Source organism: Telmatherina bonti (genome assembly GCF_933228915.1).
Source record: "Telmatherina bonti genome assembly, chromosome: 20".
NCBI classification, from domain to species: Eukaryota; Metazoa; Chordata; class Actinopteri; order Atheriniformes; family Telmatherinidae; genus Telmatherina; species Telmatherina bonti.
This window is the reverse complement of record NC_136618.1, coordinates 15,679,842-15,697,882: the sequence shown is the minus strand read 5'-3', so window position 1 is coordinate 15,697,882 and position 18,041 is coordinate 15,679,842. Positions and strand designations below refer to the sequence as shown.

At 38.9% G+C, this 18,041-nt stretch overlaps 1 protein-coding gene across 1 annotated transcript; it reads left to right on the top strand.

Moving 5' to 3' along the window:
* The first annotated feature begins 4,798 nt into the window (after positions 1-4,798).
* pi15a (peptidase inhibitor 15a) lies at positions 4,799-10,185 on the top strand. The gene is made up of 6 exons (XM_079259498.1): positions 4,799-4,891; positions 5,038-5,390; positions 6,100-6,218; positions 7,505-7,637; positions 7,725-7,840; positions 8,577-10,185. The coding sequence occupies exons 2-6, from the start codon at positions 5,115-5,117 to the stop codon at positions 8,710-8,712; spliced, it is 780 nt and encodes a 259-aa protein (XP_079115624.1). The 5' UTR covers positions 4,799-4,891; positions 5,038-5,114; the 3' UTR covers positions 8,713-10,185.
* The last annotated feature ends 7,856 nt before the right edge of the window (positions 10,186-18,041 follow it).

Sequence of the window (18,041 nt, the reverse complement as noted above, 5' to 3'; positions counted from 1 at the left end):
TTCATGATTTGATTTAATAATAGTGTCCTGCAATGGACTGGCGAGCTGTCCTGGGTGTACCCTGCCTTTCACCCAGACTGCTGGTGTAGGCTCCAGCTTCCCCGTAACCCTTAATCGGACTAAGCGGTTAGGATAATGAATGAATGAATGATTTAATAATTTGGCAGCTTGCCTTCATGCTTAATGATCAATAAGAATATTGATGTTCTTCTTTGGCACCAACAGTAAAAACTGTTCAGTATATGTTCTTGACATATGTCCTTAACATGTCCTGATTTTAGGATTCCCCGAATGATGTTTTTAGGCGATCTTCAATCATCTACTTTTCAGTTAAACTTCCATTTCTAAATTCCTCCTTTAACCATTTGAGTTTCCTTTTTAATCTCCTTATTTAAAGGTAAATCTACTTAATGTTTCCAACCTTCCTACCATTTAAATTAAGTTTCATTTACTTTCTTTTTTTTTTATGATCCTTATATTGACAATATTTAATCCAGTATCAGGCACATGAATATAGGTAGAGGAGGATTTTTGTTTGAGGGAGGTGCAAAGGAAATGTCATATGGTTGCCAAAATCAAATATGGTGCTCAAAAAATGTACTTGACAGCTCAGTTATTAAATGTTGATACCACTGAGCTAAGTGTTGACAACCATTTTCGTTTTCTTTAAACTAACTGTCCTTTTGACACCACATTGTGCCTCTTGTATTTGTGCTAGCCTAGTTGGGAAAACGTTAGCATAGGTTAGAAATCAGGCAGGGATGGGGTAAAACAAGGCAGAGATTATATGAGTTTTTATTTCACTCCTCATACAGAACAAAGACATGCCACACCAGGATGCATGGTGGAAACGCGGCACCATTTTTGACTAAAGCTCTTCTGACATCATCACAGTTGTTGTGTGGTTGGTTTCAAGTTTAGTCCGATTAAAATGTAAGTCAAAATAGTTCTGTTTATTGTACAGAACTATGATGAGAAACTATGATCAGAAAAATGACAAAGATCAGCCTTATTTAGAAAGAATAAATCATGTCACCCAGCAACACAAACATCACATATACTGGATTATTGGTCCTGATGCGATACTTATACCCAGATGTTCACACACTCCAAACTATACAAAGTTAATGCACTTTCTAAGGTTTTAAACTCAGAATTTAAAATATTCAATATATGTAAAATATTTGTGATGATGTTCATCCAAGTTTTTCATACGAGTTCTACAATTTTATCCAAGTTTTTGATTCACTGAAAAATCCGACCCCCTTTTTTCTGAGTGTTTTAAAGTAGCATTACTGAACCATTTTAAACTGTGGCACCCAGTAACGAAGAGTTATTCAGGATCTGTTTTGCATCCTTTTTCTTGTCTGAGCTCCTTCTAGTCAGAATAAGCTAGTCCAATATGGACTTGTGTTATCTCCAGCTTTGTCACCTCATCTCTCTTGAACTTCCTCTGATAATGTCCTCATGGGTTTCTTTGTTCAATCAGCCATGGCGTGATTCAAAAACGGCCTGTGTGTTGATGTCAAGTTGCTTCTGTCTGACGTGGTGCCATAAAGCAAAGCACAGCGCCGCTAATCCCAGGATGTTTCAGGGTAATACAGCCCTGGGAATGTAAATGATAAATATAACCAAAATGAGTCAGAATTGCTGAGTTTTAAGGTTGGAAACTTATGTTGCGTGATCTAAATAAAGTAAATAATTTTCATTATATTAAATAATAATTCATCTGAATGGAGCTGTGTTTAATAAGTCCTATATAAGTCACTTTATAGTGTATAAAATTTGCCAACAGTACCTTCTTTCTTCCTTTTCCTTTTCTTCACTGGGAGTTTATACATGTGCATGTGCAGAAAATACAGCCTTGGCTATAATGTAATCTTTACAATATGCTGCAAGGACATCCCCTAATTATCCTAAAATGAATGCAGCATGACATCATTCAAACAGACTCTACAGGCTCCCAACCATCTGCTTAGCAAAGCTTTCTGTCGCTTCCTCCTAGCTTCATTTTTATTTAAAAGACTTGTTCATGTATCAGTCATCTCTCTCAGCATGAAAGCAAGTAAGCATGCTTAGTAAGCTCTACCTATAAATCAAATCTATAGTGTAACTCACTAAAATGCTCATCCTAATGCAAACCAACAAACAAAAGTTCGTTGGAAATGTATCAGCTGACTCGAAACCCCTAATCCCCTTTTTAAACCACTAAGTTTTGGCCCTTCAAGTCATCAGATCTCTTCTGAAACCACTCTATTAACAGGCTGCCAATCTGTTGCGGATTGTGCCAGTACAGTAACAGGAGCCTAGGGTGGAGAGCATAACTAAACTGGAGTTTGCAGCGTGTGCTTTGATTGCTTGAATCATGAAGAGAGCAAGGAGCAACCAATTTAACTTATTTAATTTTCCAGGTCGGATTTCTGTTCTCCAGACCTGCTCAGGTTTATCCATTTGCTTATGCTTTCCTAAGAAAAAATAGTATTTTGGACATGCATTACACATAATGCCCTGTACTATAATAATAATAATAATAATAATAATAATAATAATAATAATAATAATAATAATAATAATAATAATAATAATAATAATGTTTATTATTATTATTATTATTATTATTATAAAGAACCCTTTATGCTTAAAATCTTTCCTTCATTTCAGTTTTGAAAACTTCTGACAATTAGAAAGCTGATTAAACACAGCAAGCCTGTCTGGTCCGTGTCTTCTATCTTGCTTTCCCCTTTGCTCACTACTGCACCTCATTCCCTTCGCTGTACTGGCATCAGCACTCGGTTTCAGGAGGCCTCTGGAGAGGGGCGAAAGCATGGGGAAATCTTGGAACAATATATTGTAGGTAAATAAATGCTCTGTCTGAAAAAGAATGCCTTTTCAAAACACACCCGAGCCCTCTCCGAGAAGCATGTGCCCCAAATAATGCTCTAATTACTCCTCTGATAATATGATAATAATGCTTCAACCTCTTTCGAAGTCAATGGGTTCACTGTACAAACAAGGACCGGTACTCTGAGGCTGAGGGAATATCATCTGGAGCCATGAGGAGACTGCACATGAAGATGCTGTGTGTGTGTGTGTGTCTGTGGGTGTGTGATAGAAACAAAGAAAGAGAAAGATTTACAGTAAGAAGAATAGTTATTCAGTCCTGCTTCCAAAATGAAGTTGAACTTTTGTCGCCATTGTTTAGTCTTTGATGAGACGCTCGCAGCTGATTAAACACAAAAACTGTAAGAAATGCTGTGAAACAGGTGTGTGTTAATTCAATCTGATGATATGGAGTTTAATAGGGCTATAAACCTGGGGATGGGATCGCTGCGCTCTGTCGATCAGAATCTTTGGTGGTTATTGATACCAGATGACTGAATGAGACAAAATACTGAGCAGATGTGATGGTGCATAGCCTCAACAGGAACAAAAAAAGGGGAACAAAAAAGGTGCTGATTTAGTTCAATAAGATTATGGATTGTTGTGAATAAGTCTGAAAATTTTGCCTTTAAATATGTGTATGAAAAAGCAAAGCATAGCAACTGTAACCAAGCTTAAAACCAGGAGCACACAGTCCATTTAGAGGTAGTCATATGCATATTTTGGATTAAGGTAAGTTTATAAATATAGTTCATACAAAAGTAAATCAAAAAAACCTTCCCATAAACCCTGCTTCTAAAAAGAAAAGCTATTTTATTTCTTCTGATATATTAGACAAAATAATAGCACAGGTTTGGGAAGTATTATTTTTCTAATATGACATATTAGAACTGACCATTTTCCATCATCATGAAACCCTCAGTAAGAGCTGAGGTGTGTGGATGGAGTGACATGAAGGAGAAAGACTTTGCTCTGCAACACTCTTGAGTGATATATCCCCTCCAAGGCAACTCCAGCACCTGAAAAGTCCATCACTTCCAAGAAGATTTTTGGGAAAGCACCAGTTGTCTGCAACAGGAAAGGAGGAGAAAAGCGAAGGAGAGAGAAGAAAAGGGGGAGAGAAAGGGCTCCTGCGTCATGCTGCTTTAATTTGTTCACCAGCTGCCAATGAAAATCATGACCCACAGAAGGATTTTTTTTCCCTTTTCTCTCTTGGCTCTGCAGCCCTGACTTGGCAAACTGCACAGCTGGAGCTGCACTTTGAACAAGTTTAATCTTTATGTGACAATGAAGTCTCTGATGCCCTGATTTCACTTTTAAAAGCTGCTGGCCTTTTTTCCCCAGCCCAAGTCCCGATCAGTGTCCAGTGGGATGTGTGAAATCTAAACTTGTCAATTGCAAATGAAGTCAATGTGCCAGCTTGACTGAACTGTTAAACTCAATTAAGCAGAATCATTGGGTCAAATATCACCATAAATCACATTTATATGTATCTATTCCCCTCAGGGATGAATAAAGTATTCTCGACACACACACACACACACACACACACACATATATATATGTATATATATATATATATATATATATATATATATATATATATATATATATATATATATATATATATATATATATATATGTATATATATATTCACAAAATAGATAGAAGACTTTTCATATGATCAATTTTCTGATTTTATCTATTAAATGTGTCTCTTAAACATCATGTGAAAGCACGGGAGGTCTGTGGGGAATTAGTTTTGGAAGAATCAGACAAAACTCATCCAAATGATGTTGTGTCTCAGGTAACGAGGAGGAGCTGAAAGTCTACCTCTGAAGGCAAACGCACTTCCTGCATTGTCCACTGCAATATATAAACCCACAAAATCGGACTTCTCCAGCAAAAAACTCTCCACTCGCAGCCCACCCTCTCTCCGGTCCATTACACAGCATTTCGAGGTGATACTGCCTTGGCAAGGCAGGCAGCAGGCGCAAGGGGGGAAAAAAGGTAGGATTCAATGAATATAGTTTTTTTCTTTTAAATATTATATTAAATTTAAAAAAAACAAAAAACTTGTGGCTTCAGCATGTTTGAGTCTAAAAAAAATTCCCTTATTTACGAAAAAAAGTTTTGTCTCCTTGGTTTATTTTCAGAACCATCCAGGATTCCGGATATTCTGTCTGCAGTTTTCACAAAAAAAAAAAAAAAAAAAAAAAAAAAAAAAACGAACATGAAACCTCAGCTATTCGCCATAGACTTCGTCCTCATGTGCATATCTTGCGGAGCAAGTGCACTGGCAACAACTGTTACCGCTCCCTCTGCGTCCTCGCCGGCTGCCAACATCACCAATCCTGGCGCAGCTCGCAGCCACGGAGCAGACGCCACGACTCATGCTAAAACCAGGAGGAAGCGTTATATTAGTCAGAACGACATGCTTGCCATTCTTGATTACCATAACAAAGTTAGAGGGAAAGTGTTCCCCCCAGCCTCCAATATGGAATACATGGTAAGGGCGTTCAAACTTCATTTCACATTTACATGACGCTGCGTAAATGACCTGTCACTTAAATCCTAGCTAAAGAAAGACAAAGCAGTGCAATATTTTTTCAGTAGAATTGTAGCTTTTGAATCTAGCTGACTCACGTTTTCTGGATTATACTTGTTATCTTCAGCTGCTCGACACATTGCGCACCATTAGACCACCAAGACAGGCAATTTGAAAAGAAAGAGGGGTCATGGTGAAAGCAGTAGTGGCTAGATGTTTATCAGTTAGATGTGATAGCAAATATTTAAATATTGCATTTTGTAGAACTGAAAGTTTGCTGCAGAGACAGCAACTGAGGCTGACACATAAGTTCCCATATCAATAAAATGCATTAGTGGTGATCAGGTCATGATCAGTTCCCAGAAAAAAAAAAAAAAAACACCTGAACATTTATAAGATTGTTGTCACATTTAGATATAATGTCTTTAGTCTGTATGGTATAAAAATGTAATCCACTAACAGAGTAACAGCATGAGATACTAGGAAGTTTCTCCTCTTACGTAACCACTGATGGATAGCTCTTGCTGTGTGAACACTGGTGACAGAACTATGAACTCGTATCTTACTGCGAAATGACAATGGTGTTTTTTATCATTTCTGCATCTGTTATGTAACGGATTTCAATGCCTCAACCATGCCGCTGTGTATGTGTGTGTGTGCGTGCGTTAAGGTGTGGGACGACACATTAGCCAAGACGGCTGAAGACTGGGCTCATGCCTGCCTGTGGGAGCACGGCCCACCTCACCTCCTCAGGTTCCTGGGTCAAAACCTCTCCGTCAGGACAGGACGGTGAGTGACCTTTGACTCCTCTTCCCGCTCCCCAACATCTGCTGCTCCTCTCAAGGATGACCGTCTCTCAGCAGTAGTGGTTGTATCCTCGTAGCCCCCTTCTTCTTTCCCCTAAAAGTTTCTGCACTATGACCTGGGGTGTGCTTGAGGAATGCTCCTGTGACCCTTTATATAAACAAAAGTTGTGCTGTCAGCTATGACCCTTGAGGACAAAAGCCTATCCCCTTTAGCGGGTCTTGACTTTCCATTTGGAAACACAAGGCACCTTCATGTGTTCCTAAACTTTAGAGTTTATGGGGAACAACATGAGACTCAAGGGAAAGGAGATTATTCCAACTGCTCCTGTGCACTCAAAGAGAGAGCTCTGTAGTGAAGAAAACGACTGCAACTGCTCAGTGGTAGCAACATGTTATACGTTATTCTTTATCTGTCAAAGAGCTGCACAGTTAGAGAGCCAGAGCCTGCTGTATCCTTAGTATTGAAGAATACAATTATTAAAGAGATTGCTTGAAAAAAGCTAGAAAAAGCAGAAAGTAAAGGAGGCACTGGTAGATAACTCTGGAGAAAAGTTTACGGCTAAAAATAGCAGAAACTTTAGTAGTGATCGTAGCTTCAGGCTGAAATAATTTATCCCCCAATTTTCTTGCAAAGACTTGCAAACATCTGACTTGTGGTCAAAGTAAAAGCATTATCACCACCGCTTTACATTACAAGTTACAGTACTTACCTACTTTCCTGCTCACATGTTGAACACTCGGACTGCTTTAACAGTACATGTCATATTCAGCCAATCACACACACACACACACACACTCAGAAGGCACTTTTGTAGATTTTTTTTTTTTTTTACTATTACACACATATTCATATCCCAAAGTGTCCACCGGGGAGGCAATATGTGGTTTAGCATCTTCCCTTCACTTTGGCATACAGTTTAGAGAAGCCAGGAATTTATCTGCTGACCTTGCAGTTGGTAGAAAATTTATTCTTCTGCATGAAGTACAGTCATACTAATGTAATGTTAATTTATTTAATGCCATGTCACATCTAATGTAAGTATTGCAGCCCCTAAAATTCAGCTAAAAATTTAGCAATTCAGCTAAAAAATGAAAACATCAACAGTGTGACTGTCATTTTGTCTGCTAGCTTCATCAAAAGAGATAAATTACCCAAAATCAAAAATATAAGTTACAATTAGACCATTAAGAGTCAAAGTTAGCTTGTAATATCCACAAATCTTTAATAAGTCATTATTTGCTCTTTGTTTTTCTGCATTTTGTTCACAGCTATCGATCTATTCTTCAGCTGGTGAAGCCCTGGTACGACGAGGTGAAGGATTACTCTTTCCCCTACCCCCGCGACTGCAACCCACGATGCCCTCTCAGATGCTACGGACCCATGTGTACCCACTACACACAGGTAGATAAACACTCCTCCTGCATTTTCATTAAAAGCAGCTGAACTTCTGCGGCGCAGGACACTAACCAGCAACCGATCCATTCACAGATGGTCTGGGCAACATCTAACAAAGTTGGCTGTGCTGTTCACACCTGCTACAACATGAATGTATGGGGCTCGGTTTGGAAACGGGCGACATATTTAGTCTGCAACTACTCACCTAAGTAAGTACAACGGTTAACCTGCGAGTTTACTCACTTGTTTGCATTTCATAACCTGATTAAGTGTTAATTTCATGGTGTAGGGAGGGACTTTCGCTCTAGTGACGGCAAGCTTAATCCCAACACAGTCCACTCTGTTCTGTGCTGAGTTATGAAATGCCACCCATGTTGATGGAGGTTTCAGATAACCCCGATACAAGTCTGTGGACCGGTACCATATTTCCAAAGAAAAGAAAAAGTCTTTAAATAAAATTTCAAAGCTTTCCCAGACTTGTGATTCACTTGTGACCTTGGCTCCTTTAATCCCGCTTGTTTGAATCATACTTGATGTAACCAGCTCGGGTCACTCTTGACCTCATTCAGTTCGCTAAGAGGAATCGTTGCCTCCGTTGTTGGAGAGACAAGGTTGTGGGTTGTGCCGTGACCTTCGTTCCACTTTGCAAGGGTCACTGATGTCATAGTTTACAAGGTGAAAGTGTGTGACTAAGGCCAGTTGGTAAAAACATGATAAAATGTAATTTTTTTACCTTTTTTACATTTAGAATGCATTTAAAACATTTAAACTTTACTCTGCCCTAAAGCAGCTTCACCTCTTACTCAACCTCAACCTTAAAATGACTCTTAGGAATCAAAAGGAGCATTTTTTTGTGCATATTATATTTTTCCCAAAATATTAAATGCACAGTTGATGCAAGTGTATGTTTCAAGTTAATTCACATTAATTCCTGCTGTCTTCCAGGGGTAACTGGATTGGAGAGGCTCCCTACAAAGTGGGCGTACCCTGCTCCGCCTGCCCTCCCAGCTACGGAGGCTCGTGCAGCAACAACATGTGCTTCCCAGCTCTCAAGACAAACTACCTGCACTGGTTCAAATAAACACAGGTTTCCTCTGGATGTAAGCCGACAACCTACAGTACCACAGAGACATTATTTTAAATCGAGTAAGGATTTGCACAACAGTCGTGGACCACACTATTGTGTATATATGGGCTTATTTAAGGAACTGAACCTACATTGGAAAGGCACCGGGCGATTTGATAACTTGTAAATAATCTGTGAATTCATTTGTTGCGTTTTTTTTTTTTACCGGATTGCTATGGCTATTTGAAATGATGAAGTCTATGAAAACTTATTTATATGAAACATGGGTCTTTCAACAGTGCGTACTTTTTGGTGCTGCAAACACATTTGTCTTTTCGTTTTTGTTTCTTTTTAACTCGTTTACAGTTGACAATGTGGTAATTAAGGACACCAACAAGTGTCACAGCTCTTCATACCTGCTCAGTTTGGTGCTAGGGGCGTCACACCTTCATGTTGTGTGCTCTGCCTTCACAAGAATGTTGGGATCAAATGGGCTCAAAAGGATCAAAGCTTTTGACCGCAGAGGGGAAACATACACTGGCAGCGTTAGCTTATGTGGCTTTGGTGCCAGAGGTGACCTTTTTAAACTTCATACTTAAAGCAGAACTTGGTATGTTGACTAAAAGCTGCATATTTGCAGAAACAGTCAATGTTTCTTAAGAGTAATGCAACACCAAGCCTTGTTGGGTTGCTAGCTTTCATGATAGCTTCATCTGTCGAAAGGCACTTTGGATGGAGAGCTGAAGCGTAGCATAAAGGAAGGAAGACCTTCAAATTTGGATTCATTTAAATTTCCTTGCTAAGGTGAACTTTTTTGTAAAGGTTACCAGGTTCTGCTTTATGTGTTCTGCAACAAAAATGCAGCTTATACTTAATGTAGACTCCATGTAGACTTGGGAAGACTCCAAATAAAGGTCAGCTATTGGCAAGGATAGCACCTCTGTTTTCAAAACGCTTTTAAACAACAAAACGGTACAATTTCAGCTTCAGCCTGCACTAATTCACTTGATTGTCACACTTAGGCTGAGAATATTTTTGCTTTTTAACCTTGGATTTGTCTAGACGACGTAGTTCACACACTTGCTTGCAGATATATTTGCTGAATTCGTCGGCTGCAAACAAGCTGTTTAATGTGGCAACGGTGGAATTGGTTTACTTTTAGATTACAGCAGTTTTAATCTTAGATGCCTTGTAAGGCCCCGAAACAAGCACACCCTGACATGTGTTCAAAACTTTGCGCCATTTCAGCCGCAGTTGATCTTCAGACTGTATATCTGGTCAGTTATGTCCATACACTGCTCCCTGGTGTTTACTCATATACTGCAGTTTACATGCATAGTGTTTATTTCTAAAGATGTGCACAAATGTGCTAAACTAATGCAACATTAGCAAAGCAGCCATGATAAACATGCATATGCATAAATAAAAGCAAGTATCTTTTCAGCCTAACAGTTTAGTTTCGGGGCATTGCAAATTTTTTTCATTCATTTTTCATACATTTATGCTAAAATGAGCATATACTATAAGTCTGACCCAAATATCTGCTCTGTAATCGTACTTACATACATATATAGGTATGTAAGTATAGTGGTTTATATACCATTATGTATTTTGGATGTTTTCTATGTTGTTTTGAGAATCATGCACTGAAGTGCACCTTAATTGTCTGTAAATTTCTAAAATAACAGGAAATTATTATTACCTTTGTATGTTTAGATAATCATTTCTTGACTATCTTAAAACAAGTATATTATAAGTTATTCATTTTTATATTGACAGGATTTAATTGATATGATTCTTTTTTTTTTTTTTTTTTTACTGTTTTGTAAAAGAATTGCAGTATATGAAACCATATTCAACACATTCCAGTTGACAAAAAGTCACAATCATAGGAAAGTAACGTATTTCAGCACTGACAGTATTTAAATCAACGTCAAGATATTTATGCAGTGAGTTCTTTTTGTTTGTACTTGTAATAAAATGCTCTATTTTAATTTTCTTTTTATTGTCTTTTCTCTGGCCAGAAATTGTGTTATTATCCATCATCCATTCTGATGCTGTCTGATAAAGATCAGCTTCCAAAAGAATCAGGGTGGCTCTTTGATTCTCATTGAAAATCCCACATCCTGCCTATCAAAAGCTGAGAGGGAAAGAAAAAACATTTGAGGGCTAGAAGTGAATCCTAACAAGGATCAGCTGATTTTGGCCTCCACTGCCTGTGTCTACATAAATGAACAGATAACTGATAGGGTTTAAGGGGACCCTCTTTGTTTGAGTTTGCCTATCGAAACCACTCACCCTACCCAAAGGAAGAGAAGCAAGGAGCAGAGAGACTGTTGAAATGTGTCAGCTCCAGCACTGAGAAACAATTAAAAAATGAGACAGTCTACAGGGTGACATTTTCTGCTGTATGTATAACAAATGTTGCAGAAAGTTGGTAAGAGACAGAGAGGTAGGACCTGAGACGTAGAGCCATAAATGCACTGATGTGTTGAACAGATGCTGAAGTCCCTGTTCATTTCTCAAGCTGGAATAGCATGATGCAGGATCTGACTAGTGAGCGCGAAAGCTACCAGATCAGCAGGCTATCAAAAAAATGCTTCAACAAACAGGGTAGCCTAGAATATGTTTTGGTCCATAAGGATTTGCACTTGGCTGATAGAGTTACAAACTCTTACCTTTTTATGTTAAACTTCATTCAACATAAAGGTTTCCATGCACTTCTTTCATATTTTTGAGAAGCTCAATCTGACCAGCCGTCGATGCTCAGTGGAACCAAGAGTTTTCGAGGAATAGATTGCTGTGGATGGGAAACATTCTGTCTGTGGGGTCAGAAGCTGGACTTGGCACCAGATGATTAGTAGATCACTGTGATGCAGTGAATAGTTTCACTGTCAGCATCAGCAAACTTATTACTGTGTTCAGTTTCTGTGTGACTGTTGTGTTTCTAATCAACACTTCCACATCAAGAGAGGGATGTTCCTTTAGTTGTTGTTTTTTCCCTCATTTTGGATAACACAAGTTTTGCTTTGTCGTTTTTGTTGAGCCCACTGAAAGAGTGCAACATGGTCTCTAAGTGGTCCCAAAACTGTTTACATTACATGTAAAATCTTCACATTTCTGTACTTTTTCTTGCTATTTGCTCAGGTTTGGGTTTAGTTAGGATCTGATTTTTAGTAAAAAGCAAATAAAAAGGAAAGCATTTTTAGAACTGATAACTCTTATTCTCATTCGCTATGAAACTTATGGACTTTTTGAGGCAGCAACTCCTTAAACTCACAGTTTCCATAATGAAGTGACAGATTTCCGATGTTGGTGGTCAAATTTTCTTAATAGATCTTCATCATCATGATGATGACTGGGGACTCAGTCACTAGTATTTGATGGCTTGATAATGTCTCTAAATGAATTTAATCTTTTTCTTTCTTCATTTAATATTTTTTATTGAAATTAAAAAAAAAACAAAAAAAAACTAAAACATAGAAGGCTTGGGTCGGTAACCCATAAATCTAAAGTGTTGAATGTACGAGCCACATCAGACCACATTTCTGAGACTGAAGTGGTTTTTCTCGTCATCTGTAGCATCCATGGCTGCCTTTGTTTGTGATCTCATTGAATATGTCCCAGGGACATGTTAAACTTGTTTGAAACTTTTTGCTTTTTAACCTTATGCTTACTTTGCCTACTTTGAAATAAAATACGTCATATGTCAGAGTTTTTCATCCTTTCCCTTGTCTTTCCTTTTTTCAAAACACTCAAACGTGACACAGTTAGAAAAGCCACTTCTGACTCTTACTTTGTGAGTCGTGCCGTGTCACAAAAAAGACACACTTTGCATCTATATATTTTTGCACAAAATTCTTTCTATCTCATGCTTTTACCCTGAGATCAGCCTCTAAAGCAAATTGCAACTGAGTTCAAAACAAAGATGAAGAACCTAAGTCCATTTTTCAGCCTCGAGATGCTGCAGCAATAAATCCAAGTAAAAAAAAAGCCATCAACCAGTGCCAACATCTACTGGAGCGCAATGACACATTTGTCATCTCATGTTAAGGTACACCTAACAAGACACGTGAGTTACTGACTTGTCAGATCAGCTGCTGAAAGAGTTTAGTACCCTTTAAGTAAGAAGATTGTAAAAGGTTTATCCGCTAAGAGGACCAAGTCTTTGTAGGGACCCCGACAGGCTTATAGATGATAGTGGGCATGTTTTAGGGAGTTTGTTTCCAAATGTGAAAGCAGTCATCCAACCATAATATTGTTAAGAAGTATGAAAAGGAGTTTATCACAGCTTAAGTGAGTATAATAATGAGAAGACAGGATAAATCTTTTGTGGGGATGGAGCTTGGTGAGGGTGGGAGGTTTTGTGATCTTTGCTGCACAGCTGCAGAAAGTCTCCTTTATCGTCTCTGTACTCTACAATCTCTCTGCCCTCCCTGACTTGAAAACTTGGCTTTCCCCAAGCCTCGAAGGGGATATAGGGAAAGACTTCTCTCTAATTCTTTTTTTTAACTTGTTCTTTAGTCCCCCCCCCCCCCGCCGCCCTTAGAAGCGCAACAACTATGTTTATTTTGCTCCCTTTGCAGCTCAGCTGTCGGAAATGCACCCGGTGCCCTACCCAAGCCTCACTTTCCAAACCTCCCCAAAATCCTTCTCTGGCAAGCATCTCAGCAGCCCGAAGACATCAAAGTAGAGCTACAACCTCTAAAACAGACAAAAATCTTTCACTTCTGTATATATCTTTAAGCACTACCACACCAAAGCTTTAGGAATTTTGCATAAGACACAATTCAGTATCTCACCAGCAGACGATTTTGATAGGAAACAAAACTAAATGCATTCATGCTTCTGACATTTGCTGAATTGGTCAGGCGAGAGCCTGTTGAAATATTTCCCATAGTCTGATGTCAGCTGCTGGAAGCATGTTGTAGGATCGCCTTGAGCATTGGCATCTTCATGCAAAAAACTCTCTTACGGCCATAAATCTCTCAGTGTAGAGTTAACTGCAGGGTTTTGCAGCCCTTCTTCTCCTAAGCTGAATGTCCTTACTTCAAACAAGGAGTAGAAAATAAGGCCTTTCAGGTACACCGATAATTTGCGGTGTCTCGGACTCTCCGGTGTCTATTTTTGTGTGCAACACTGTTTATTTGGGATGGTGTTGCTATAATATGTGGGGAAATGGGTCATTTCTCAGAGGTTTTTTTTATGGATGGATGTACGTGTCCTCCCTTCGCTTGACACACGCTAGCAAGCACTGATGCCTTTGCAATCAGCTGCAATGAAATTAGACACCATTTCGGTCTTGGCTTGTATAGCTTAGTTTATGGCCACTTTTCTTGTCTGGTGACTTTTCCTTCTAACATGGTGTATTCAAATATAAATATGGCATATCTGACATACTTTACAATAGATATTGCATACTAGCACAAGAGACATAAGTTGGTGTTATGTAATAAAACTGTATAGTCTAGAGCAACCTCATATGTGACATAAAAGTTATATGTGTTGTCTACCTGACATGGCAGACCCACTGTGGCTGCAAGAGTAAGTCTACAGTATGTCTAACACTGAAGCAAACTAGAGTTGACCCCTCTGTTTAAGTCTGAGAACACAAACTGTGGCAAAGGTGGCCCATGTTCAGTGTTTGCCTTGCATATCCTATTGTAGTCTTTGTCTTGGATGAGCCTGTGTTAGTCTCTTTGCAGGAACGCCAGACAAGTGACATCCTGCAGCTGGAGGACATGGGCCAAAATCAATGTCCTCTCTGAAACTCAAAGCTGGAAAAGAGCTGTTTAATCAGATGGGTCAAGCATCTTTAATGCCCAGAGTTGAGAAGCTCAGAGCAGCTTTGATGCAATCCACTGACTTTTGGGCATTCACTGTGCAAGAGGGAATTCTGAAAAATGTGCTCTTTACTTAAAAATCTCCCTTTTCCTTTTCCTCCCCGTCTGTCAGAGAAAAGGTTTCAACATCAGGGAGGAAAACCAAGTAAATGCATGACAGTTGCATTCTCTCCAGAAGATGATAATCAGCCGGATGCATTTGGCGTTATTGCGAGGTTACTTGGTTTCTGCTGGTTTTCACCACAAGCAGCGATCCAGTGAGCACACAGCTCGCTGAAGCAATTGCGCCACAAAAACATCGGAGAAGCCATTTATACTAGAATACTAAATTGGTGGCTTCACGATCTTTGACATAAAACAATGGGATGTTTGGATGCACACAACTCCCCAGTTTCCAGTCCCACTATCACCTTACCAAAATCATGCACTCTTTATAGTCTGAGAGATGGATGAGTTCTCCAATTTGCCCAGAGGTCCTTCCGCGGTGGAAAAACGAGAGAGCTGAAGCTTTTTAGTTTGTCATCAGGAATTACTCTTCTTCTTTCTACTTTTTTCCCTCTCAAATCTGTAGTTAATTAAGAGAAAGTGTCTGGCATGCTGGTAATACGTGCTTACGGTGTGTGAAAGGATACTGACACCTGGTGGTTATGTGAGAAGCTGATGTTCGTGCCTTCAGTGCAGAGAAGTCCAGTTGTTTCCTGTGAAATTTCTTTAAAGATGTGGAATCTATTAGTGATACAACCACCAATTATCAGGAAGCAAAATGTACCTGTAATGCAATTCATTAGGCTGTCATATGATGACACAAGGGGTTAAAGGTAACAGTCAGTATTATAATTGTTAAAAATCGATATTTTTAAACTTCATTCTGCAAATCTCTGCCGCAGCAGAGATGTGTGACTGTAGCTGTTTTGCTCCACTGTGTTGCTCTTTGCCAGGAAATATACACAAACACTATCATGAAACTTGGCAAAGCCCTGGAAAAGAAAGAAACTTTTCATTTTAGTTGCAAAGTCACATCAGTTTCTTTAGACAGAACAAGACAGCCAAGGATGCATTCCCTTAAAGCCCCACTGGTTTAATCAACTGGATTTTGAAAAATAGAAATAACTGTGAACAGAGAAGACACAGTACAGTGAATACTTAACATTAATTTATTCATGTAAAAGTTGTATCTCTGCATTTATATACAAATTCATCTTATTTTTATAGACTGTGTAAACATATGCAGGGACATATGGAAGAAATCATGGTGGTTTTCTTCATACTGTGACAGAGCACTGAAAGAAAAGCCAATCGTGCTCAGAAAAGCCAGAAGACTGTGTAGCAAGGTGAAGATAAAGGATTTAAAGACCGACACATTGCTGGCACAAACAAAAATGACAACATTTAAGATTTGAGGATGCTATCTTTTGGTCTTTAAGACTAAACTCTTTAATTATAGGTGGAGGATATTTTGAGTCGTAAACCATTGTTGTGAAGTGGCGCTATACAAATAAAGCTGCATTAAATGTGTAGAACTGAAGATTAAATCAGACTCAGCTGCGTCATTAGAAATGATGCTCTGTTTTGTTTTTTGTTTTTTACGAAATGCTCCTATACGTAAATAAATAAGTGTTTAAAATGTCATACTTAAATCACAAACCACTTTCACAACCATTTATTGAAAGAACTTATTTATGTCATATGAAACAAAAATAATTATTTCTTTAGAGGAATATTAAAGCTCTGGCTGAACAGAATACAAAAGACAGAAAACAGCAGCAACAACTGTACAACCAAAACCCAAACAGAAAAACAACTCGCTGCCACGATTGTAAAGCGACTTAACAGAAAAAAATCTGCTGTTCTCTGTAAAAAAAAACCAAAACAAAGCAGAGAATCATCGGGAGCACATAAAGGAAAACAAAATGGGAAACAAAACATAAACAACCACTACAACACTAGCAACAAATAAATGACTAAGTGCAAGATATAAGGAATGATCTGGGCTGAATGATGAGTATGATCATGCAGATGCAAACATGTCCACTCTGAGAATGAGGCAGACATATTAAGCCTCAGAACTGGTGAAACTGGTTGATACCACAGAGCTGACCAGCTCCACTTTATATGTCAAAACCAAAGATCACTAAATGCAATGCTTCAACTGAATTTTTTGAGGATGTTTTAGACTTTTTTCTAAAACATTATATAAAAAACAAACAAAAAACTTTTTATTCCCACAGGTAGGATGTCTGTATCTCAGGAGGAAGAATAGTTGTCTTTCAACCAGAAAGTTGGAGGATCAATTCCAGGCTTCACCTGACTACATGCCTAAAGGTTCTTGGGTGGGACACTGAACCCCTTAAACATCATATAAAAACTCTGATTACATCCCCTACAATCCAAATGAACTGCAGTTTATATTGCTTGTCTCATTTAATGCACATGCATGTCTTTACCACTGGGGGACAGACATGGACAATCTAAGCTCTGGCCAACCAGAGGTGGATAAATGCAGCAGAAAACTGCTGATAAGAAGCAATAATGTAAAACATCTGCCAAATGACCTTGATGATCTTTACTCCCATCCTCACCCCGACGCCGTTCCAACAATCTGACCTCGATCCAGCCCAACCAGAACCATTAGCAATGCGCCAGATAACACAAGCCAACAAAAAGTGTTCTTTGAGTGTTTGTGCGGTTCGCTGTTGTGTCCAGAGGCTACTGATGTGAGTGGATGTGGGGCCTGGCACAGTTTTTGCATTCTGCTGGGTTCATTGGGTTTCTCACAAGACCACATGTTGAATGGAGGAGGCACAGATTGGACTGTCTGGGTGCAAGGCTTTGCAGTGACTGTGTTGGTCAGAGAGCAAATGCTTCAGATGCAGATGCAGCAAAGGTGGAGCGGTAGAGGAAGTTCTCACACAAAACTTCTGAAGAAAAAAGAAATCAAGCATGAAATCATTTATATTGCTTTACCTTTGGCACAAATAGCTTGTATTTACTGGCAGCCATTGTAATAAACATTAATCAGAGAATGCCTTGTTTGTTACAGATGGCCTGACCTAAATCACCGCACTGTAAATCATACAAATCCCTGAGCAGTTGGTAAATATTTCTTTTATCCACATCATTTTCATACTCGGGCTCAGAGGCATCCTCTTACAGTCAGGCCTTTTTGTATTTCAGCTATAAACTTAATATAACACAAATCCTTCCTTCCGCATCACATTTATTGCACGTTTCATTTTTATAAATATAGTGTATGTATAGCATGTAGGCAAATGTGTCAACACACACATGAACTCCTTCGCTGTCTGACCTCTGACTCTAATACAGTAAGCACACCTTCTCTCACACTCTCACATGCACTTTATCTAAATGCAGTTATGGCAAAAGCTCTATGAGTCAGTTCGACGTTGCTTTCCTCATGGGAGGTGTGAGCAAAGAGAGAGCCTTGCTATTTCAGCTGTGGTGAAAGAAGGAGGGGAGGGGGCTGACCGCAGGGTGAGGGCT